The sequence below is a fragment of the Cydia fagiglandana genome, chromosome Z (assembly GCF_963556715.1).
Source record: "Cydia fagiglandana chromosome Z, ilCydFagi1.1, whole genome shotgun sequence".
Lineage (NCBI taxonomy): Eukaryota > Metazoa > Arthropoda > Insecta > Lepidoptera > Tortricidae > Cydia > Cydia fagiglandana.
The window spans coordinates 24,310,298-24,336,835 of NC_085959.1; the positions used below are offsets into that span (position 1 = coordinate 24,310,298).

At 35.5% G+C, this 26,538-nt stretch overlaps 1 protein-coding gene across 1 annotated transcript; it reads right to left on the reverse strand.

Annotated features, from left to right (window-relative positions):
* Positions 1-888: 888 nt before the first annotated feature.
* Positions 889-25,595, reverse strand: LOC134679419 (neuroligin-4, Y-linked-like). The gene is made up of 11 exons (XM_063538318.1): positions 25,329-25,595; positions 11,201-11,908; positions 10,630-10,847; positions 9,730-9,879; positions 7,272-7,472; positions 5,826-6,321; positions 5,661-5,745; positions 4,530-4,724; positions 4,122-4,273; positions 3,406-3,524; positions 889-2,050 (listed from the first exon to the last, which is right to left on the reverse strand). The coding sequence occupies exons 2-11, from the start codon at positions 11,782-11,784 to the stop codon at positions 1,053-1,055; spliced, it is 3,198 nt and encodes a 1,065-aa protein (XP_063394388.1). The 5' UTR covers positions 11,785-11,908; positions 25,329-25,595; the 3' UTR covers positions 889-1,052.
* Between the last annotated feature and the right edge of the window lie 943 nt (positions 25,596-26,538).

Here is a 26,538-nt window from a genome sequence, read left to right on the forward strand (position 1 = left end):
CCGGATTAAGGTAGGACTGGTTAGATTGGTAAGTTACAAGGTAAAAAACGAAAAATATATGTGAAATTTGGAGCGATATCTGTCACCAATATAGACGTCAGGTGGTTGTGAAGTCGAGACTGTCAAAGTTTATAAGTAATAATCGATAAACTAGTATACTTTATATAGTAAGTATGTAATGTAATATGCCGCGTCGCTAGATATCGCTTCGTCTTCTGTGAAAAAATTACAATTATGATTCAATTAAGTGTTGTTATTGTTAAATTGTACTAAGTATTTAAGTATCAAAATAGGAAAAATGTGATAAATACTGTCTACAGCACAGGCCGCGTAGCCAAGATGCCGATCGCTTACGCTCCGTAGCGATCGAAACGCAACTGTCACTGTCGCACTAATATAGAAGAGTGATAGAGAGACATAATTCTTTTCGTTGTCGAAGCGATAGCGATTGTAACCTTGGCTAGGCCGGCTGGTCTTTCTCCAATTCCAATTACGTATGCGGCTGCCATACCCGCCCGGGAACCAAACAAAGACCCTTTTATGACCTTGTTTATCGTCGACCGCAAGACGTTCGCAGCAAAATGATCGTTTTAAGGTACCTCTTTTTGATTCCATTGTGTACAATGTCACCTCCAATGGAACATTTAGGGAAGCCCAGAAATTTAACATTAGGTACGGGGCTTACTACAGAACGACAACGTGGCATAAATAATCTAATAATGTTCTTTTATACGGCTAATATTTATGGTATACTTCAACGTCAGCTACGTATCAAATAGCTAAGAAGCCAAACAAAGAATATACACACCATATAACACAAGTGATAAACAATCTTAATAAACGTCGACGTATTTGAATTAATTGTAAACAAATATTAATGAAACACAATTTAATTACATATAATTTTATAATACTCATGTAATTGTGAAATACGAATTCAGGTTAACAAACGAAATTCAGCCAATATGTACATAGTTTTATTTCAAAATATATTCAAGTCACATGTTGAAATATTTACAGAGTTTTTAAGTAGAGTCAAACATAATTAACTGTCACACTCTCATTTCGTCAATAGCTGCTTGTGGCAGACTCGAGGCATGGTGGGGGCTCTTTCCGCGCCGGAGAGTGGCATGAGGCCCCCCTCTCGCTGCGTCCTCCCGCCCTAAGGGGGAGCCCTGCGAAGCCGAACCGTTCGGAGGCAGGAATTTCTGCTGTCTCAACTCCTGTGAGGGCGGCGAGTTATTAAACTGGTTCAAATTCTTTGGCATCGTGCCGTATCCACCCATATGAGTATAACTCACGTTGGGCAATCTAAAACTACTGTTTCTACTTCCAATTTTGCTGGGTATCATCATATTTTCTATACTAAGTGACGGACTCGGAGGCGATTTCGGTACGTTCAGCGGACCCTTAAAGTTCAGGTTAGCCAAATGAGAATCACTACCCATTTGATGCTTCTTCCGATTGTGTCTTTCCACGTCTACTACTAAGCTGGGAGTATGCGTCGGATCCATGTGGTAATGTGAATGTTTTCCAGAGATAGTCTCAAAATGTTTTTCATTAAAGCGTTGTTGTTTTCCCCGCGACCTAGATTTATCTCGCTGATAGTATACTCCAGCGAATATCAGAACATTTAAAATCAATAGTGAGCAACCTATAGCTATGGTAACGCTTAATGCCGTTGAATAGGCGGCGTACCCTGCTGCCTCCAAATTAGCTAAAGTGTTTTCTGTGGCATTCATAGTTTGTACGTCCCTACTATTTGGTAATAGCGTAACGCATGTGGCCAGAATAGTATCGACGGTAGTCAAAGCCGCGTCAGCGTAAACCGATCCATTGACTCGTTTCAATTGATCGTTGTCGTTGATATTTCTCGCCAAAGGGTCAGGCCTGACGATACCTTCGTATAGTTCTTGCTCATTATGGTTTTTAAACAGGTTATGTCGAGTAGCGATATCCTCCATTCCCGCTCTGTGCAACTCGGGGACTAGCCTCAGCCACACGGAAAGTTGATGGGCCCTAAAGTGGTTCTTCAGACGCGGCTTCATACCTAAACAATAAAGTAAGACTTAATACCTACCGCAGATATAAATAATAGAATAGATTTACAAATAGTTTGGATTCACTATGTATGTAGGTACGAGGTACTACACGCATCTTGACAGGACATGAGAGGAACAAAAATATTTTTTGACAGCATGCTCAATTTTTAGTGTTCCGTACAAAACTTTGTTCACGGAACACTTATGGGATCACTTCGGTCTTGTTTATGTTATGCTACCATAGACAGATATAAATAGGTATTGAATGTATGACATATTCAAATTATTTTGAAACTCATGTGGTATTGAGTCGAATAAACGCTCGATATATTCCTATCCAATTTTCGAGAATTTTCTTAATGGAGCACCACCTTTACTGGTCAAGAGCGCGAAGTGTACTGTGGGCCAAAGCCCGAATCGCACGGCTGCCTCGAGGCGTGTCACCGTTGCGTGAACGGATCTAACCTCTTTTGGAACTAGATAGAAACATATCAAGCGTTTATTCGACTTAATAATACGTGCGTAACAAGAGTAAAATATTTGTTTGCGTCATCAAGTTGGTAAGATGACATGGACTGATGATTTTTACTTATAAATATTCAATAGCAGTCCTTTGGATTCGATTTGTAATGTTTTAAGGTTAATATTTTCCTCAAGTTGGCGTAGTGAAAAAAGATTGTATTTCACTCGGAAACAAAATTTGTACCCTTGCCTTAGAAATCTCGTAACGCTCAAAATTATAATTTTTCAATCACTGACTACACTCGTCGTGGATCAATTTTGGCATCTTTCACTTGCTCGGTTTTTACTATAAGAAGGAGGGGTTAAACAATAACTTTGCCCCCTTATAAAACAAACAAATATTGAAACTGATTTTATTTTATTTTGGACTTGGCTCATATTATATTTACCTACCTTTTTAACCAGGCAATGTAATAAAATCCAACAAGTGTCAACTTTATTTGTATAGAATCGTCAAAGCAAATGTTTTTAATTATCGAACCATCCATAACATCAATACGAATGAAAAAATGTCCTAGTAATTTAAATTGATGCCGAATATTAAACTGTTGCTTGATCGTTGAAGAACAACTAATTAATAAATATGACAACTATAAATCTGGCACGCCAGTGCCCCCGCCAAGTCGAGCAAAACATATATCTTTCTTTTTTCACCGTGAAATCCATGTAAAACACGGGGTATCATAAAACCCTAGAAACGTTTTAAAGAAACAAACGAAGTTACAAACAGGTCGGCGACCCTTCTCTTTTCATAGTTAGTTGAAAAGAGATACTCATCAAGTCTCGCTACATATCCTCTCCCTATATTGGCCGTAGGTATATCACTACGCGTATCACTGACCTATTTCTAAGTACTTTTGGTGCGTGGAGTCGTACTCTTCCCAATTTATGCCTCGAAATTTATTACGCTCCCTCGACGCTGGCAACAAAACCTCCTGTCTGGTATTGTCGTTTGGATTTCTGTAACAAGCAAACACTTATGAGATGATACAAATTTAATCAAGTGTTTAACTGTTTGTCATTAGAGTAATTCTTGAGGAAGGTTTAGGTGTACAATTTTTTAAGGTGTTTTGTAACCCGTGCATAGCCGGGGCGGATTGCTAGTTATACTTTGTTTAATTTCATATTATACTACGCTTCGCACGGGTTTAAGAAATAATGCACAAACCTTCCTCAAGAATCACTCTATCGATAAGTGGAAACCGCATGAAAATCCGTTCAGTAGTTTTGAGTTTCTCGCGAACATACAAACACACAAACAGACAGACCCCTACTAACCACCAAAGTAATGAACGGTTAGGTTAGTTAGTAATATATTTGCATTATTATTGTATTGTATTTTATAAATTACGTATTAAGCTGCTACTAATGCTCAGCGATTTGATATAGAGTGTATATGAAATCATAAGTATATGGTATATTTCTTGATAATATTATATTGTTGGAAGGAATCTAAACTATATCTATTTAAAGCCAATTTCAGGCGCTACGGTAGGTACAAAGCAAAAGTTAATATACAGTTTACTAAAGTAATTTACTAAGTAGGTAATCACTTACCCATTTCTCACAAAGTTAGATACAAAGAGCATCATGGATTCCGACAGTGCAACCTCAGACTTCGTGTAGTTATGTGGGAAATGACCAAACCCTTCCACGACTGGAGCTCCAAAAATATATGGCAGTTCTTCACCGTGGACGGCACCCATTTTCTTTAAAAATAAGACAAGACATGGCTGAACAAGGTGATCTGACAGTACAAGAAGCAAAAACCTACCTATTTGTTTAATAGGTACCTATATACTCGTACATAGAGGTACGTAAGAAGCATCAAAATAAGTCTATTATCCTCCGAAACAATAAATAACGGCCATGTTGTTTTAATCCCTAAATGCTCATTATGATATTTAATGCAGCCAAGATACTGAATTGTATAATTATAACACAAAATACTTATTTTACACTTACCGGTGGATAAAAACCGTCTTTCGTCTGATAGTCAAACACGTAAAAATATGTCTTAGTTGGTCGACGCGGCCCGTCCTCGTCACTTGGTGCTGGTTTAGGCCCTCCGCTGAGCAAATCTCCGCTTTGGACTAATGGTGCCACATATTGAGCATCTGAAAACGCTGCCACAGTCGCATCTCTTGTATTGATCAAGTTCTAAAACGAAAAATTGTTGTTAATTAGATATAGCATCTTTTATTTACATACTGTATTAGGTAACCTTTATTTTGACAATTATTGTTTTGTTTCGAATTAAGGAAGATACAGATTCTTATAATGGCTGTAGCGAAATAATTAAGGCTCCTATGGTCAGTCGTAGGTACACAAGGTTTTTATGTCACAAGTAGGTTAAGTGCATCGATATAAATTGTCAAAATAATACCAAATAACGGCGCACATCACACAACCTTTCACGTCACAAGACAACACTCGTTTAAAGTTAATGTGTAGGTATAGTAAGTGAATAATTTATCAAAGATATTGCCGTCAATATATTTAAAAAATTATAAGATACTGTCATCAATATCTTTTAAAAATTATACTATTTTACAATTATCACATACTTTAACTTTAAGCGAGTGTTGTCTTGAGATGTGAAAGGTTGTGTGATGTTCGCCGTCTTTTGGTATGCCCTGTGTTATTTTGTCAATTTTTATGACCGCCATATTATGACGATTATTGGTAAGGTTTACATAATAATTTAATCTATCTGAAAAAAGTAAAATATACTTATACCAAAGTAATATTTTTAAGACTGCTGACTATTGGTGGTTGTGTCATTATACTCATTATATCACGGTCAAAGTAATTAGTTATTCAATTTGTTTGACGTGCTTGGTCAATTATCCATAATCATAATGATCGCTCCACATTAATAATGCCCATTTCATAGAGTTATTCGTAACATACCTATTGAAATAATTTGCCGGTATTTTGATTGCTCGCATTGAGTATTGTAAAACATGTGATAAAAGCGCGGAAAGGCAATTCCTAACTTGTATTATTTTTTTGCTTATCCAAGCTGTTTATAATTGCTTGAATTCCAAACATTTAACATAAACAAAAATTACATCAATAAAAACAAATATGTACCGTCTTTTCCCAGTCTGTATATTCGTTGATTATAGTGTAAAATATTTCATTTAAATGGTACATGTACGAATTTCTCACATACGTCCTGAAAACAAAGTGAGACATTGTTTTATTGTTACAGGCAGTGAATATATGTTATAATTTATGTTAATTTATTTGTCTTGCCTTAACATGCGGTCTCTTTTGTCTGGATCGATGCCATTTTGAATGTCATGAGCTGAAAACTTCCACAAAGCTTCACTAGTTACAACTCCAAACATCAAGTCGTACTTATTTTGAAAACGTCTCCTTCCACTATCACTTCTCTTGGAATGTATGTTGTGATTTTGATTCATATTGTTCAACGGTCCGAAACTAGGAAAATCCCCTGTTGGAAACGTGGTTAAAAAGTCTTTTGCAAAATCTGTCTTTATAACAACTCCGTCGACAGACGGGCCAAACGCTGTCATAAAATTTGGAGGAGATATGTCTATTGATAATAATTGTTCCGTGGTGGCATCTCTCAGACAGTCAACTATAATTTCATGATCCTTCGCCATGTCGTCTGGGATGGCACAGTTCATATGCTTTGCTAATTTTAGTGTATAAAAAACTGGATCGTCCACAATAGCCCATGAACTTAGCGCCGAACCGGAGAGAAGTAGTGCTCTGTGGAATAAACCTGAAAAAATCTTATAGGTAAGTACATTAATTAATCTTTTATGGTAGGATTTTATGTGACTGCTACATAAAGCTTTAATATCGAATTATGTACAGTTAGATACATTGCTTCATCTACACACTAGACACAGCATGATATGAACGGCATTTTGCGGTGTTGGTCTGTCGCGGATATCAGTAGCCGTACCACGGATAGTGTCAACACTGACATAGTTATACGCTAACGGCTAACGTCTACTTTATTTACTTTCTACTTTCTACACATCTCGCTCGCACTAACTCGTCTGCCAATAAACCATTCTGTGGTCTGGCAGAAGAATATTTGTAATTTGCAGAAGAATATTTGTTGAGAGTTGTACTTAGTATGTGAATAAACTTTTTTTGAAGTGAAAACTTCTTTAGCGGCGCTGTGCATTTTTTGTGATGGGAAAAAAATTTAAACTAGGGACAGGTCACGTGACCGTAAGATTTGTAAGACGAACACGTGACCTGATCGAAAAACTGTTACAATGTCATTGAGTTTTCACTTCTGCCGGCACTCCCGGAGTGCCACCCGTTTTTTTTTAAATATATTGTCAGTACGAGCGAGAGGCATAGAAAGTAAGTTCCGTTCACGCTAGCGTTTATGACAGTGCTAAACTGATGGTAACTGTACAGGTAGCGTCTCCGAGATATCACTCGCTCATTGTACATTGATTGACTGAGCGACTATTGATCTCTCATTTTACACGAAAGAGTTGCGATAAATAGTTTCTAAACAACAAAACAAACAGGCAACTAATACTCATCGAGACGGTGTCGAGGTTGCTTTGTATTATCACAGAGTTCCTATGCTATCAGCTCAATCCAACAATGGGAAGCGGGTCTAAATTTAGCTTGCATGATTTGTCCCGAACAAACATTGCAAGTTAAATAAAAGCTTGTAAAAAGAGGGTAACTTTGTTTACCTACCTGGCATGACCGTGGGTGATATCATGAGAAAATTAATGCAGGCGGCCCCTGAGCCGTGTCCCATTAGTGTAATGTTTGTTGGATCACCTCCGAATAACACAATGTTCTGTTGAACCCAGTGCAACGCAGCTATTTGATCCATCAAACCATAATTCGCCACCCGGGCTTTTAAATGTGGCGTCGGATTTGCATTAAGGAACCCTGTGAAATAATTAATTACAACAGCTGCTATTGTTACACGAAGACTTATAAATATTGTAAAAAGGTAAAGTTAGGAGGGGTAAGGGAAACATACTTTATTTTTCTCGGTATAAGAGAAACCATATAAGAAAGGTCCTTGTACGTAAATATTCTTAAGTTATTTTTATTTGTGAATTAGGTTTACTTTTAGTATTATCATTTAATTATGTTTTTAATACCATTAAGTATCTCTAACTGTTTATTGTCCCTACAAGTGTCCACCTTTCTCCCATAGTTCATCTTACCCCACCTGACCTTACTAAGTATAAAAAGTCATGCTCCGAGTTTGACAGTTGATGTAGATGTCGATATGTGGCTTCGTACATTATTTATAATTTATGAGATAGTTCAAGTTGTCAAAAAATAACGTTTGGCAATACTGTAACCAAAAACCACATTCAAATCAAAATCAAATTTAGGGGCTTGGTTTTTTCACTTTACCTCTTCTACAATTTTTGACTGAATCTAATGTTCTCATAAAACAAGTTTTTGTCAAAAGACTCAAAAGTAGATATTGAACGGTTAAGATATATAATTTGCCGAATTTGCCACGGCAAATTTTCATTGTTATAAAACGTTAAGTATTTATTTTTTACTTTAATGAAGATATTCTATGACCGGACAAATATGGCGAATTGTATTTTAATTTAGGTACTTACGTACACCTAATTCCTGTAAAAAATTTGGAGGAAAATGTATCGTAATGGGACTTCATTAAATTCAAATGAAGTCCCATTTTGAAGCTCTATTTATTCCAAACCTCGCTAAATGTCGAGCGCATTGTATGGTAGCTATCGTTCCCGCCTACGAATTAATGGCGTTATTCATAACGCGCTACAAGCCACAATTAACTATTCCTCGTTTATCTTCATTTGTCATTTTGACTTAATAATTTATTAGATAAAGCATAAATTAAGTAATTGAGTACAGTAAAATTGTACGAATAAAGGACACGCTAGATCGAAAGCACTACCGATCAGCCGTAATAGACAATGGCATGTCGGACGCTTCGGCCCGGGCATGGCCCAGTCTAGCGTGAGTCATCCTAAAGGGGGTAAGTAGGTAAGTGATTGCGTGACAGACTCACTGTATGTTTGGTATTATGTATGTATATTATTTTTGATTAACAAACAGACGTAGCGAGTAATTTTATCGAAAGAGCGAGCAAAGCGAACCAAAGTTCTTAGTTTCACTTGTAACAGACTGGCTAGGGCCAGGTCTCATTTGCAGTTTGTTCCTCGATAAAGCTTCAATTACATTTCTTCTAATTTAGATGAAATAATTAATAGCGTAATTAAGATTATTATATATTTTATAATAATATATGCGTGTATATGTAAATAAAGCCTTTTTGTATGCCTAGTATTGATTGATTATCTATGACTATGATAATTATGACACATGTTTTCACATCGAAATGTCAAAGGCAAGTGATATAAAATACAAAGATTTGGAATATTAGCTTTAAATGTTAATTCTCTTTCAGGTAAGAGTTTTAGTTATTATTATTTCAGTTTTTGTTATTATTTTAATATCATAAATGATGACACTGGTTCACTGGAAGCTGGGTCGACCCCTCGTCTGGGACGCCACGTGCGTGGACACGCTCGCATCGTCCCATCTTCCAGGGACCTCTTCCAGGGCTGGCGCCGCGGCCGATGCGGCCGAGAATCTCAAACGGCGCAAATATGCAGCCCTAGACACCGGCTGCATGTTTGAGCCGTTCGGGGTGGAGACGCTTGGGCCGTGGGGACAAGGCGCGCACAGCGTATATAAGGAGTTGGCCAAGCGCCTTATAGACGCAACGGGTGACCGGAAGGCTGGAGCTTACCTCGCCTAACGCATCGGCGTTGCCGTACAGCGTGGTAACGCCGCCAGCCTTCTGGGCACCCTACCGGAGGGCACGGACCTGGGGCCAATATTTTTATTTGTAGGTTTTTTACTTTTTAGGTACTTTTAGTTAATTAGTTTAATTCTTTTTTTTTTGTCTATATTATTTTATTTATTTTGCTTATATTTATAATTAAGTTTAGTTTTTAATTAGTTTTAAGTTTAGATTATGTAGTGTATTTATCATTGTATTATTTTTTAATATCATTGTATGTACTCTGTACGTAATAAAATATTCTTTTTCAGAGCAACACAATTTAGTTTTTATTTCGTCGTGTCTCAACAGACACAATAACATATTATATACATATATATCGCTTAAACTTACCTAAGATACCAAGTCTAAAGTTTAAGGTGACAATGATCAAATCAGCGTAACTGGCCAGAACAGCTCCGTCGTATGGATTTCCTGAGCTCCACGAAAAGCTTTCCCCGTGTATATAAACCAGCACTGGAATGGCTGATTTGAGTTCATCCACTGAAAAACAAATTATATTAGACGACTTTTATCTTGAAACACATAGTAACACTGAACGATATCAGAATGAGCCCCTCAGAGGTCATATAATAAAAATAGACACATAATTTATGAAAGTACTTAGTACTATTAAATCTTGGGGCATACTTATAAATATATTTAGCTATATTTCATTCCTTTGACATTTATATTTTAGCAATTTGAAACTTACAGTCGTCCGACTCGTGCGTTAATCCAATTTTAACCCGAGAAACTATTGGTATCACAATGTTATACGATTTTCTTTGTGGGCTCAGCCAAAAACAAGGTTATTATGTATGTAGTTTATATTTGTTATTTTTATTAGGTACAGTTTTTATTAAATGTTAATCTAACTAAACTATCACGGTACGGTTCCTTCATACTGATTAAACTCTTCTTATAGTTTCGAATTTCTCATACTGCCGGCCTAGCCAAGGTGACAATCGCTATCGACCGCTTTGTGTCTCTATTACTCTTTCATATTAGTGCGACAGTGACAGTTTTGGTTTCGATCGCTACGGGCCGTAAACGATTGGCATGATGGCTACGCGGCCGGACCCGTTACTGACTCGTGTTATATTGACTAAAAATTGATTTAGGTTTTAGTGTGATTTGAAGCAAATCTAGTATAATCGGACCAAATAGATGGGGAAAATGATAATTTAATCTACATGTGGTGCCAGTATTATCAATTAAAATAATAATTTTGATACCATCTACATAACTTACTTTGCAAGGGCGCAAATATGTTTAAGTAGAGACAATCTTCACTCTGGTTTTTAAGATAAGGCATCAGTCTTTTCAAGTATTCCAGTCTGCCTTTTGGCATAGTGTCTAACATGGTCCTTTCATCGTGGAGGTCGGGCAACTTTTGAGGGCACGCAGGGCCTGGCCGATCAGAGACACGGACACCATCCCACGGAGATGGTGCTCTTGTAGGACTGAACCTGCATAACAGCAACCAACGTTACATTTGGGTACTTATTCAGTTATTTTGGCTTATTCTGTAAAGTCACTATAAAACGTTTTTCGTAGTCTGTGGATCTGCGGACTTACAAAATGGTACAAAATGATTTCATGAGAAAATGGGCGATTTAAAGTTGGTTTAAAAATGTATATGTTGTAAAAAATAACAAAGAATAACAGAACAGCTTTACTAAACATTCCACGAGACACTTAATTGATATTTTCACCAAACTTGAGTTTGAATTAGGTACCTTCTAAAATTACCGGTAACATAAATATAATTCTGTAACCAAACTCTGACCGTATAATTTGAAGAATAGAATAGCGATTTTACCTGTTTGATCCTACTGGCGGAGTGGCATACGGAACGCCTAAGAATACTTCTAGTGGTCTTAAATACTTATGTTCATCCATGCCCAAAATTATGCCCTGCAGTTTACCATATTTAGTCTGAACTATCCTACTACTTATTTTAAATTTCACATTCGTATTTGGTAGTGGATTAGCAGGGCTTAAATAAAAATGTTTGTAGTCTTCGTAGTTGCTGTAAGTATTGGGCTCGTTGGCGTAATTTTTTTTATTTATATGTACATATTTATCGCTATCGTAAAATGGGGTTTGTTCGAAATTGACTTTAGTATAATGCGACTCTTCTTCGGAATGCTCGGTATCACGTTCCTCGTAGTCGTCGTGTGAGCCGTGCCTGTCACGTGCACTGTCACTGAAGTTAAATTCTTTGCTTACGCTGCTCTTTTCGCTTAAATGACGACTGATATACGTTGTGTTGGAATTAACAGAATTCAGTGACACACAAAGTATGAGGGTGATACAATACAAATTTAAGGATTTTCGAGCTAAATTACAATTGTAATTTATTTTTAGCATCCTTTTTTTTAAAGTTTTGAGACATATGTCCATGTCACTCTGAAGTGAATTGTAATGTATATTTTTTAAGTCATAAGTAATTAGTCAGGTAATCATCTTCGACTGTATATTCTTCTGGAGAGGTATTTTCACTATGTTGTGTATTGTGGCTCTGCATCTGAAGCAAAAGTAATGAAAAATATTATTTTTTACATAAGTTAAATATTATATTGTACAGCTTTTTTATTTCGTTAATTCTAACTTCCGCATTGCAGCAGAAATATGTGTTAAAATGCAATGCATGAAAACAGTGTTTCATATACCCACATATATTATTACTCTGTACAATTCAATAGCTCATGCATATCTATGTACCTACGGTTGCTACAACACTCCTATACACAAGAGAGTAGGTAATACTATCTAGCTTTCTTAATACGTTCATTATTTATCTTATTTATGATTATGATTCATGAATAAGAACTGTATTACATTTCGTGGTTTCATTAATTTAACCAACCGTTTACATAGATTGTCCATTTTCGCTATGAATAGATATTTGATGTCTGTAGAGCCGGGTCTCTATTGTTTCCCAAAAAGTTTTAAGTCATGTTATAATGTATTGTTTGTCCGCATTTCCGTTACCGTTAGTCAATATTTGTTTGGTTCAGAAACGCGTAACTTTTCAGGATTGCCACAAAACAAGTTTACGGTTTCAGTTTTAGGACTAATGATTATATATTATGAGTTATGACAAACTATACACTGTTATGACTATATGTCAAACAAAGGGATCCCCTGTAGACCCACCTAATACAATATTAGTTGGTACATATTATTGAAAGTCGCCTACAGTAACTCATTTATAAATTGAAAACGTAATTTTATTACCTAGACAGGGAAAGCGGTTATCAAACGGCATTCGAACGAGGCAGCTCTGTGCATATCTATAGTGATTCCCGCTCGCACTGCGGAATCCGCATCGCTGTGATAACTGCATTATAAGTTCATGAGCTAATAATGAACATTGCGTCAGCCATGTTAATGTTAACTTTATAGGCCAATCAAATTAGATCCAATAATAGCGATTTGGGGAATTAATTCCCAGCAAGTCAAAAAATTATTTTAATGCTTCCATATGGTCCTAAAATAGGGTTGCCATACGTCCCGGTACGCCGGGACATGTCCTGGTTTGAAGCATGATGTCCCGGTGTCCCGGCCCATAAGCAAATTGTCCCGGTTTATAAATCATAGTTATTTAGTAGGGGGCATTGAGACAGACAGACGGCCGGACGGTCAACAAAGTGATCCTATTTGGGCTCCGTTTTTTTCCTTTTGAAGTACGAAATCCTAAAAATCTACCTACTATTATCTCGAAAAAATTTCGCGCTCGCTTCGCTCGCGTTTTCATTTAAGTTACATTACATACATTATTTGTGACAGTCAAGTTGAAATTTGGTACACATATATTATGTCAATCTATAACCCGAAGACGGACATGTAACGTAAATAAAATGAATTTTAAACATAGGGGACACTTATTGGGGGGTAAATGAGACACTTAATAAACAAAGTTTTGCAAACTATATGAATAGAATAGAATAGAATAGAATAGAAATAATTTTATATGGTGTTATATATCAAGTGATAGAGCTGTGGGAATCTCAAATATATTTTATTAATAATTTTAAGATTAATAGTTCAGAAGTAATTTAAGTAAATAGACAAAAAATTACCACTTCCCCTCTTTATCTCCGAAACTACTAAAATTAAAAAAAAAATACTAAATAGTTCCTTACCTATAGATGACAGAAAAACCTATTAGAAATATGCAGAAAAGTGTGCGTCGGACTTATTACTTAGTTTTTGATCGTCCCTTACGGGTCTTTTTTAAACATTTCACTCACGTTTCACATCAAAATATACATTGTTGAAAATTGTGTAATGTACGGAACCCTTGGAAGGCGAGTCCGACTCGCACTTGGCCGGTTTTCGTTAAATGTCCCGGTCTGAGCCCCCACACTTATGGCAACCCTATCCTAAAAGCATATAATCCGAGTTTGCTTCATGCATGGAAGTGGTTATTAGCATGATAATAGAAAAAATAATTACAAATTTTAACGAGTTGATATTAAGCAATATATTATTACTTATTATCAGTTTTCATTGTGATTATAACAAAATTCCGTTGGACGTAGTGTTTCTTAACTACAAGCAAAAAACTGAAAAAGAGCAAAAATTAATGCACACCACTCAAACTCAGATTACACGCATTTGGGACTAAATCCTTCGAAGATATCTAATTTGATTGGCCTATTATGACAGAGTGTGTATATGTTAACTCCTAACAGAGCGAATCTCCCTTAAGTCTCGCTCGTCATGCTTAATACCTACCTAATGCCATTAAAATTATTAACGACCTTTCGGATCGTCTCGTATGTGATAACAATTACATTAGCAACCTTGTATGGTAACCGCGTACTTGCTTAGCAAGCTTAACGAAGAAGACAAATCGATTAACACGAAATTCATAGGTACAGTCATCTGGAGCCCAACAATCCACCTCTAGACCAGAAATGTCACTATTGTACAACTGACAGACCACCAAATCTATAATAGTTTCATAACAGAAATTGAAATCAGTATCGGTACTCGGCATTCATAACTCAACGAATGCCGCAAAAATATGTGACACGCTCTTATTGCGCTACAAAAAGGACTGTGTCAGTTATTGTGATGTTCCGTTCTCGTCTGGTTCTATCATCAAATACTAGTGGCATTTTTAATACAAATGCTGGATTTATTGATAAAATAACTTTCTAATTCGGTTCTGAGGAAACAAACTTTATGAAGACGAAGATTTAATATGAAGTTAACTAATTGCAGGTATTGCAAAAACAATTTCTTTGTTAATTGTTTGGCATATTAGTAATTTTATTGTATTTTCTAGCAGTGTCGTAATAGGAAAGAAATAACCCAAAGTCCTACCAACCCGCCGTAACCATATGCAGAGCTCCGAAAACAATTTGTATGAAGGGTCATCCCTCCAATTGACGAAAATAGAGTGGCTTTTAGAGTGCATACAATTTTAAAAGGAGTTTGCGATATATTATAACTCTTATGTCAGTCTACCTTTAATTAATACAATTACCAAATACAGTTCGTTTTGGCAATAGTACATTACTACAGAGGCCGGAACGAAAGGGGTTGCCGGCCGAAGACATATAGACGGCCGAGCGAAGCGAGGCCGGATAGGTCTGAGCGCGGGCAACCCCATTTCCCGCCGAGGTATGTATAGTGCTTTTCTCAAACATGCAATGAAATAAATAAAATAAAAAATCCACGAAACCCCAGTTTTATTTATAGAAAAAACTAAAAGTAAACTACACCCAAAATATAACCAACACGTACCTATATCATTATCACGCGTATGTTTTACACGAGTCGTGTATTTTTACTACCCGTATATTTTCATGTATCTTTGATTTTTTCGCCTTGTATCCGTCTGACTGTCGTTTTCGTCATATAAGTTTACATAGTCTTTCATGTTGATATCATGTTTCACATACATCGTTGCTTTATGCATGGAGTAAATAAGTATAATTTCCACAGTGTTGACGAATTTGTAGTTACATTCATTTAAAATATGCCACAAAACTGTTTCTAATAAATTGTAAGCCATTTTTCTTAGTTTCTCAAATAATAAAATTGCCATAAGCAACCATATACATACTTCGTCTTTGATTTGGCGGCAGAGGCAGCAAGTTATTTAAAATCAATTTTGCTTACGCTGCCAATTCCAACACCTACGATTACAATTAATATTAATTTCATTATTTCGTCGGAACTCATATTAAAGTAAAAAATCAACAACGCACCATAAATCCAATAAAACAGAATGAAAATTTTTCAACTTTACCTCCATAACAATTTATAAAAATAACTACGCGTGTTTGAGTAGACCGCTAACGTTTAGATGAAATATTTTAAATGTTTTTATTTGTGTGTAGTTAAATTTATAATTTAAAATTATATAATTTGATTAATAATGTATTATTTAAGTTCATGTTGATTTTATACAAATAACACTGCAAATTATAGCAAACATTGTTTTTTGGTTTTTTTTATAGGCGTAGTGGCAGAGTGTCATTACGAACCATAAAGCAAATACAGCCTCTATTTTTTTTAATGGATGAATGCCACGATGCTGTGTCACAAATATCTGTGAAATGAAAATTAAAACAGAGGACTTTGCCGGCCTATGCCTGCAAGATTTGTATGAAATTCCATTAACGACCTTTTGTCCTAGCCCCACCGGAAACGTCATACTTCGCAGCCTATTATAAGGAACATAACATCAATATTTCATTGCATGTTTGAGAAAAATATATTGTATGGGGATACATAGCAACACTTTAGGTAGGTGCTCGTCACCTTTTACACTATTATTTTCTATAGGTATGTAAAGAATTTAAATTCAGTTTTCAACATGTCCATAGTCAACTAGGAACTCTTATTAGTTTCGCCATTCCTGCAACATAGCATAGTTAGTAGGTATGTACTTAAAAAGTAAAGAAATAATAATTATATATCTAGGTAGTAATTTTTCCATTTTATTCTCATTCAAAATTGATGCCACGTTTATGTCTCGTAAATTGCTTCGTTTGTTAAGAAAATGGACGATAGACGTCTTTGTATTCTTTTTTGTCGTCGCTACGGTCATTTAGATTCAGGATGAACTGTCCTGTGAAGGGTCAGATGAAATAACCTCGACCTAAAAGGGTCGGATTGACCTACTATTTCACCAGTTAACTAGTTAATTTGAAGTAAGTGTACTGTACAATACTGTGTTATGTACATTTATTTTGCATTTTTTACAGACTTTGTATGACGGAAACCGAATAGTCGATGAGAAAAAGTTTAAGAAATTCTAGGTCACCTTTTTTTCTATTAGGATTGATAGATCGCTCGTGATTCTAAAAATATGGTCTAGTTAATCAATATTATATACTTTTTACTAAGAAGAGAAGATTTTCGCAATAACTTTAAAACGACTGTACCGATCATATTTGCTAGTTTTCATTGAAAGTATTTATTAAGCTTTATTTCATATTTTTAGACTGATGATACAAAAGTTAGGGGGAAGTACGTATTTTTTTTCTTTTGGAGGATATTTTTTATTTTAAAATATTAACTTTATCAAAAAATGTTTTTTGGCGACGAGTAACCGTTTTGAAACACCTATTTAACGATACCCCACACTCCTGGGGCAAATAACAAAAAAAACAAAATATTTTGTACTGGCTGGTACCCTAAAAAAATACTATACCCTATAGTTTTTGTTTTAGCGTTCTGTTGCAATGCATGTACCTATTTAGTTTTACATGGTATAAGGTGTTGATTGTTTTTAAGATTAATACGGTCCTAAAAAGAACATAAACATGAAACAGACAGACACAATGACAACGAAATAAGTGGATAATTTTTCGTTGTACCTGCTTGTATCTTCGAACAAACAAGTTCATTTGTAACTAAAAACAACAATGTTAATGTAAATGCCAATACCACCATCGTCCACAATATGAAATTATGAAATCATAGTATATGATAGATATCATTATTATGAGATTTCATTGAAATTCAACATTAGCATTTTTACTTTTCGCCCGACAGTTGTAACAAAATATGAGTTGCAACAAAATATGGCGCTGTTGTCGTGCTAGGTCCCAAGAGGTACATGTAGGGTAGGTGGACTGTTCTCTTGCAAATTTCGGGAGAATAGCCAAACTGACACTTATTGTGACAAATTTTCTTGTGAATTCAGAATTTAGTCTAAGAGCTTTTCCCTTTTTCCGAATATTTTTATAAAAGTGGAATAAACAACCTTTTCTCAAACATGCTAGGCAATGGTCTCACGTTGTTCGTAAGTCAAAAACGCAAAGTGGCCATTTTTATCCCAGCATTCCATCTTCCATCGTGGAAGGAACGTAAACAATAAACATAACATATATACGACATTCGCTATAATAATACTTTATTTTTATTGTATTCCCCCATATGTTTGAGAAAAGCACTATGTTTACGTCGGTGGAAATAGTTATTCTGACTCGGATCTTTTGCGGCATCTAGGTACGTACCTCTGCTGGAAATGCCTTTCTTTTCAGCCCTCCACAACAATGTATTTCAGCATTTGGAAAGTTCTCGCGTATTGATTTATTGGCTGAGAGTTCAAATGCCATGGTGAACTTGTTTGACGAAAAATCAGCAATTCTTGATTTTAATAACTTTCATATATAATCGTACTTACGATTTCGTTGTTTTCGTTGTGTTGTAACCCTTAAATGCATGATTTTTTCTTTGTGTCCGAAATTTATAAATGTATCACATAATTGTTTACCGATTCTAGGAAAAATAGTTAAAAAAATATAACTTCGATTTTCACTGCGAAATCAGTGTTAGAAGTTGAATTGGCTAAATCATATTTATGTAAATATGTAATTTTCAGTAATCTATAAATGATTTTTTTTACTACCATTAGAAAGGTACACTATTTGTGATATACCTATGATAAAGTTTTTAAATATAAAATAATTACATACCCCGAAAAAACCGTTCAAAATCACATACTAAAAATTATCAACTTGTGGATTTTTCCAAGTTTGCCGACTTTTCGTCTTAAAACTAATGTAATTTTTATAGATTAACAATATTGCGTAAATGTAACCCTTAAATCATCACCCTATTACTTAACGTTTGGTATAAAGGTGCGTTCAAGAACGTAAGCCTTTTTATTTTAAAACTGTGAGCTGTCTAATCGTTTGTAGACATTTGGCAACACTATGCATTTAAGGGTTAAGTGTCATGAAAATATAAAAAAGTGGAGCAACAAATGTTGTCGTATAGGAAGCACCAAAATAGATAGTTGTCATGACTGTTTGGATGAAAAAATAGAATACGTTCACCATCGCAACTGAAGTCGGCAAGTACCTAAGTTATCCAGCATAAATATTGGAACTTCAACTTCTGAAGGTTCCTTAAAACTTGTTTTTTGCACTCGCAAGCTTTCACTTCGTGCATGCAAGTTTTATTTTTCATTTATTTATTGACTAACTTACATTAACAGATATACCAAACATGTAAGTTATAAGTTAATGGGCTTGCTTACCACAAACACTAAACATATATACAAAAGTGAAATAGTATATAAAGTATTGTATTTCAAACGTTGCGCACATATAGGTAGGTTATATACCAAGTATATATTTTTTTCAATTCAAGCTTAATACTATTTAAAATTTTACTTTTTCTATGATCAGTGTCTTTTTTCTTTACCTTGGACCGTAAAGAGTAAAACAGCCGCGGGGTGCAATAGAAAAATTGTATTTACAACTCGTTATAACTTTCCGCTTTCGAGATTGTTTCGAATTTTCCTGAATCAACTTTCAAACCGAACCGTGGTTGTTGAAGTTCCACTAGGTACGTAAACGACTGTACCATGTTTACTCAGAAAACCTAAAAAAATCGAATTGAATATTCACACCTGTTTTAGAATTTTAATTATAAACTTGGCCCCGGCCCGTTCACTTCATAACGCCAGTAAAGGCCGAGCTACACCGGCTTGCGTGTGCGTGACGTGCGCGTGTGCGTGCGCTAAAATGTTGGAGCCGCACACGCATACCTCACGCAAGCGGTGTGCCATCTCTCATAAGGATCTGTATACTACAACGCCGCACGCGCTCGTGCACGTCACGCACACGCAGCAGGTGTGCACAGGCCTTAAGTCAGATGAGTCCATAAATTGATTAATGTTGTTAAGTGTACGATAAACTTTTAATTTAACCCAGAGATAAAAAAGAAATATTTCAACTAGTTTTTTGATATTCCCCTTTAACCGAATGTGACGCGTTGGGAAATATAAATTGTTCTACAAAATTGTAAAATTATAAATATTAAAAAAATGCTAAGCCGGTTGAACAACCTGCTAAAGAAAAAGTTAAAGGGAAACGAGGGATAATGGAAAATTTATTCATCGTTAGCCCTCGAGGCATCAGTGTCGCGGAATAGAATAGCAGGGCAGGCTATTGGGTAGCAATACAGCACAGCTTGATTAAAAGTTACTAGAAATGCCGAACTGGCTCAAAAATAGTAAAAGTAGGAAGGCGAGCTAAACATAATTTGCAAAACGAAACCTCACGTAGCCGACTAAAGGATGACTCACGTTAGATCGGGCCGAGTCCGGGCCGGAGCTCCCGGAGCTTACTTTTCTATAGTCAGACCGTAAAATGTCTGCAGCGATTTTGATAGCCCACGCAGTGCAAGTGTCATTTTAAACGTCAAACTTCTATGAAATTATGACGTATACATAACACTTACACTGCGTGGGCTATCAAATCCGCTGCAGACTTTGTTTGGTGCGACTATATGACATGACAGGCGATCACGTGATGCTTTCCATAGACAACAATGCGCTGGAAGCTACGACCCGGACACGGTCCGGTCTCAAGTGAGTCATCCGAATAATAATGTAAGTAAACTAAAATGTACCTACTTATATTTAAACCATGTGAATTTATGTAAATGAGATTAATATAACTAAACTAAAGTTAAACTAATAATTTGGATATTATTTTATTTACAATGTCATTTATTTATATGACAAGTATAAAAAGTAATATACAAATTTATATTTATTTTATTTTGGCACAAAAAAACCCCATGTAGGTAGGTACTATGATTACTTATCGCTTAAAGGATGACTCACACTACACAGGGCCGTGTTGAGCCGAGGCGTCCGACATGTCATTGTCTATAACGACTGATCGGTGGTAGTCCGGCCCCGGCCCGGTCTAGCGTGAGTCATCCTTAATTTCAAATAGTGAACTGGATAAATATGATACGAGACTGGTCAAAATAAGAGGATACTTACCTAGTTTATCGGCTGAAACGTACGTACAAATGATGGCACTCAAGGCACTCGTTTTCAAAGGGCATCAGGTATCTATATTTATTTAAAGCGATACCTTTAAAACAAAATCAATGTTGTTAGACTTGTAGGTAAGAGTTTGAAAACATTAAGAAGTCTTTCTAGTTTCGCGTAGATCTTTGTTTAGGGACAGACCATTTGATCGTGGGTAAGACAAACATTTGTATGCTAACTGAGGAGTTTCAGACAATGTACTGCTTGTTTCGTAGTGGCATTCGAAAAATACAATAGTTCGCCATTTTTCTGTTCGGCTTCGAAGGATGGATAACGACGTGAAAAAGCTCGCAATGGCTTTTTGTATTCATTTTAATAGCATCATAAATACTATCGTATACCTCTCTCAGGAATTTAAACACACTAGGCCTTCTGAGTACCTACTCTGTACCTTTAATAAAAATCTATAGGATGTAACAAAAATAGTGGGGATCTGTTTAAGGACAAAATCGCTATATGCATGCCAATTCTGAGGAGTTCCCTCAAATATTCATGGATACCGTCGTCAGAACTGGATTTTGACAAAAATGGTCACATACCATCATCAGAACTGGATTTTGACAAAAATGGTCACATTTTTGCGAAATCCAATTCTGATGATGGTACTTGGACTTACTTCAAACAAACATGCACATCGTTTCAGATGGAATTCTAACTTAACTCACGTAGGTGCACATACAACAACAAAAATGGCGGCCGAAAGTCGAATGGATAACCGCCTCCTCTTTTTTGAAGTTGGTTTAAAAGGCGAAACTTGAATACCGGCGCGATTCGGGAAATGAATTAGAGATGCATTAGATATAAAATAGTAAAGATATGAGACGTTCCACGGCAAAAGGTACCATTGCCCCGGTTGAATATTGGAGCGGCGTTAATAATAGCGTAAGCGCCAGCCGCCATAAGGGACCTTTTGCCTCGGAACGTCACATATCTTTACTATTTCATATCTAGTAAATCTCTAATTAATTTCCCGAATCGCACCGTATTTTTTTCCGAAAAGGTCGGAAAGGTCAAGCATGAGTCAATTTTAATAAAAATAATACATTTTGTCAAAAGTATGAGTGACCTCGGAAATCTAGGTTACGAATCCCACATGGCCGATTTTTTAAATATTAAATTTGTCTCGTTAAAATAACAAAACTTTGAATTCACTACAAAGTTTTTCAATTTATTAGCGATTACGTCTAAAGTCCAAACCAAGACTTTTGACATTATAATTATGAATCCTTTTTACTTTTATCTAAGTAAAACCAATGTTGAAAGTATCGAAAAAAAAAGATAAACTAAATAACCATAACGAACAATAATGAAGAAACACAGTAAGTAATCACATACAGAGCTACAGAACAAAAAGAGAAACAAGGAAAAAGTAAACGAAACTACGAATTATATAATTAAGGTTCACTTGGCCATCAGAAGTAAATCCTTTTGGGTCGGACGAGAGATCGCCGGAACAATTTGCGAGATGGTCCCTGGGGCGTCGTTTTGTACTTTTATAGGCACGATTTAAGTGCGAATAGGATGGGGCAACAGATGTTTTAAGTTAGGTCCTTCGTCTATCTAATCCCGCACGATGGCTTCTCATCTTTAAATTGTTTTCGATCATCTGTGGGGATTTAAAGACTTACAGGGTTATCTTTGCTTTGATACTCTTTATTTGAAATGTCCAAATGCCTGTGGTATTATTTAAGGGATTCAAGAATTTACCCGATTTTTATGAGTGAAATATACTATACATCATAATTGATACCTATCTGTACTGTAGGAATAAGTACTGTAAACATGCCATTGGCAACACTAATAGTTAATTGCTTCGCATAGTGACCGGTTGCGCTTTTATAATTATGTACTATTAATTCGTCTAAAATGTTCCTTTTACAGAACACTCACACGTCATTGAAAATTGAGAAAGTTTTAGAGAAGGTTTGAAACAATTAACACAAATAAAGTAAACACGGGTCAACCGTGTTTACTTCTTAAAGGTTTCCGGTAAACGTAGAATAAAATCGCTCAATAAGATTCTTTGTTTTAGAATATAATGAGAAATGTACATAATTAATTGTATTAGGGACAATGATTTTAATAATACTTATCTAATATTCGCGAGTCGACGTTGACAAGCCTTTGTTAAGTAAGACAGATTCCGCTTTGTGTAAAACATTGACTAGTTATATTAAGTCAGTTATTTGAAACGCAAATTTCGAAAGTAATTAGGTACCTACATAATAACAGGAAAGTGGAATAAAGTTAAAAAAGCTAGTAAAAGGATAGTATTTTTGCAGTGTTACCTACTCCACTGTTTACAATGGTATTTAAAAAGTAGGTAAGGTAAGGTATTTAAAAGTTACAGGAAAGGATTGTCTTTTAATAATAAGCCATCGAACAACCGAAAAGTTGAGTTACACTATCGTTTTATGGATTTTAAACAGCGGAATAAAATTTATAGGGTTCAACAGATCCATCTCCCACCCGAAACCTGCTGATATTTTTAATAAGAAAATAAGATAAGTTGGAAAACTCATCACTCATCAGTATAATCTACTTTTTTTAATTTGGCCTAAATTATTACCTGGTATATTTCCTGCCTGCTGTAAATATATAAATAGGTAGTCTTATCAAGAATACCGGGCAAACATGAAGATAACATTTCGACAATGTTTAAAAAAAATGGTCGTAGGGATCGGTCGTCAATAATGTTAACCCATTGAAAACGAGTTAAATAACATTGCAAACAAATTTCAAAAAAAAAACAAACATAAAAAACAGTGGGGGCAACAACAATATGTGAAAGAAAATATTTCTGTTGTTGATAAAGTATACGCCCTATATACGGCTTTTTAAATTCTTCCTATTAATTTCGAATTCGATTCAGATGAGAAACAATCATAACTTGCCAGGTTGGACCACTCGGAATTCTTGCCAACACAGTAGCATTTTATAATGTTGTTCAAATCTTAACACGCAGCGGACGAATATCATTAAGTATGTTACCTATATACGTTTTATTTGCCGCTCTCTGTCATGCACTCGACAATGTAACTGGATCACTTTGAAAATCCTATACAAAGTAACCCGTTTCCATTTCACAGTGTATATTTTTTGTAACTATAGTTCGTTTTTTTTTAGCATTAGAAAGAACTTGAAAGAAGATAAGCGATCTTGAAATGTCTTTTAATTGAAAAATGCTTTTCAAAAATCGGTTCTAACAACCCCAAACACAATTAATTGTGTTGTTTCATCACAGATTTCCCTTGGTCGCCTCCTTTCTCCCGCATCAAATCAGAGAGTCGATTTTTGAATTTGGATCACTCGATTTCGTCACTCGAAAATCGATTAAAAACGGCGAAATGTTAATTTTTGAGATAAGAGCGACAAAAATTTAGAATCTAGTGGTATTGATCACTCGATGTCAATTCTATTAGTAGAATTTAAATGCCTAGTAGTGGAGATATTAACTAAAGAAATACACGAGATCGAGTGGTCGAATTACAAAAATAGGCCCACTGCTCCATGTCATCATAATATTGCATTGTCATCCAATTTACATACGTACTCAAAATTTCAGCTCAATCGGAACAGGATGTTGGTCAATTTAGCTTCCAAGATTTGACCCACACTAACAATATGACATATTATAATATACCTGCCTGCATATACTAACAGGGCAAGTTAAATAAAAACTTGTGTAATAAATAATAAAGATCTTACTGCGCTTTTTAGCTCTTCACTTGGTGTTTTGTAAAAATAGTCATAATATTTTTTATTCTTAGTACGGCCTATCACAAAGTGTTGAATGATTTCTACAATTTTACACAATAGTTATTGACAAATAAATATATACAGGGTGATTCATGAGACGTGAGCAGGACTGATCCTGCACACTCAGTAACTGATAATTGATCGATCACCGTGGTATTCAGGTGAAACAACCACACTTTTTCCAATTTTTTAACTTTTTGGCGAGGGCAAATTTAATTCTCTACAATCATGGTCACCCCACAAGACCTAATTAATAAACATAAAACCTCTTTAACCGTAATGACAGCATTATGATTACAAAGAAATAAACTGTCAAATTTGAGTGAGATACGAGTTTTCAAAAGTAACCAGACCGTGATGACATTCAATTTGACACAGAATATCGGTAGTTTAGTATTCTAATTGTAGGGTGACCATGCATGTCGTAAATAAATTAATAACTTTTTTTTTCAACACGACTAGAAAATTAACGTTAACCTCACTAATACTAATACGAAACAGTTGCTTATAATTTACGAAATGCGCAGTGTTAGTCCTGCTCACGTCTCCTGAATCACCCTGTAGACTATGTGCAATTCTAATTTCGCATTGCACGTTCTTCAGTAATTGCCCATTCATAAATAGTGGGTATATTAAATGAAATCAGTTTTATGCTAAATAAATAGGTAGTTCGCATGGCAGCTAGTGTTTTTCTGGAAGTAACACAAAAAATACTGCAAAATATGTAAACAAACAAAAAGCTTCGGTCCTGCATTAATATTTTTAATAACACATAATAAAAAAAAACTAGGTTGTTAATATTGAGAAAAAAAAATTACGGAAACCACTTAGGTTACGAGAAAAATAATAATGGTATTTTTACCTCTTTGAAGTTGCACACATTTTCGCCGTGGTGTCTATAATTTTTAAATTACACCGGTCATGATCTCTTCACTTGTTTATGCTGTTTAATAAGTTCCTTGCTTGCAATAAAAACAATATACTTTCGGTTAGCTAAAAAGCTCCTAAAACCTAGCTTATCAGCACATAACTGCCAGAAGTAGAAACTTATCTATCATGATTTTTTTAATTGTTGTAGTCTATTTTATTTATTGTTCAAGGCGTCAACAGTTTTCTTGCACGTTTTCACGAAAGCGCGGACAAGCGCGGACTGAAGTAACACTTCTGAAACCCAAATCTCTACACCAATGTATGCGAACCGGTGGCAAAATAGCAAACTAATGGGCGGACCTTCATTCTGAAACATTTCGCGTAGGCGCTAGCGTAATAGGTAACGGTAAAATAAAGTTGGTTTTCCAGTATTCTGCTCTCTCGGCGTCGATGAAAGGCAGATTGTGGAAAAGCTCTACAAATAGTTCACTTCGCTTCAGTTAGATGTCGCTGTATTCTACAAAACTGTTAGGTGTTGGTTTAATTATTTTTACAATATCTATTAAAAGACTTAAAACACAATGCACTCAAATTGATTCAATTTCGATTATCTAATCATACTCGTACCTTTAGGTAGGTATGTAAAAATCTTTAATAAGGACTGTATCGTTTATTATAAATACAGATAAAACCTGGTCTAACTGTTGACGTGTGTATTATTTTGTATTACTATGTTCTTAAGGTATAATCTGGGGGTATTTTTAAGACATATCTGATATAAGAATGTTTTACATTTATTTTATTTTAGGGACTTTATGATGATTTTAATACCTTCTAGCAAATGTAATTCGGACAAGCCTATCGAGCTTAATTTGAGACTATTTCACCGATTCCTTAGTACGATTTAAAGAAACAAAAGGTTAATATGCTGCCAAAATATGCCATCTAAGTGTCCTTTTCATGATTGCTCAATTGAACATCCACAGAATAAATGTGGTGTATTTTATCTTTACATGAAAACGACTTTTTATGCAACATTTTGGATTCCCGTCAATTTCTGACGCCAGGGAAATGACGGAAACAGCTAAAAGAATCTACCGAAATCCAAAGCCTAACGGACATTCATGGCGTTGAACCATGGCTAGAACAGGTCGATAGAAACGCTCCATGATGGTTATATTGTATACCAAAGTCGGGGTTGT

What these genes read in the sequence shown, in the direction of transcription:
- LOC134679419 (XM_063538318.1), bottom strand. Translation starts at nt 11,784, where the DNA reads ATGGACATATGTCTCAAAACTTTAAAAAAAAGGATGCTAAAAATAAAT. An exon ending in CATATTTGCGCCCTTGCAAA is followed by an intron (nt 9,880 to 10,629) that starts GTAAGTTATGTA and finishes TTTGTTTTTCAG; the next exon opens with TGGATGAACTCAAATCAGCC. An exon ending in TCTAACTTTGTGAGAAATGG is followed by an intron (nt 3,525 to 4,121) that starts GTAAGTGATTAC and finishes TGCTTGTTACAG; the next exon opens with AAATCCAAACGACAATACCA.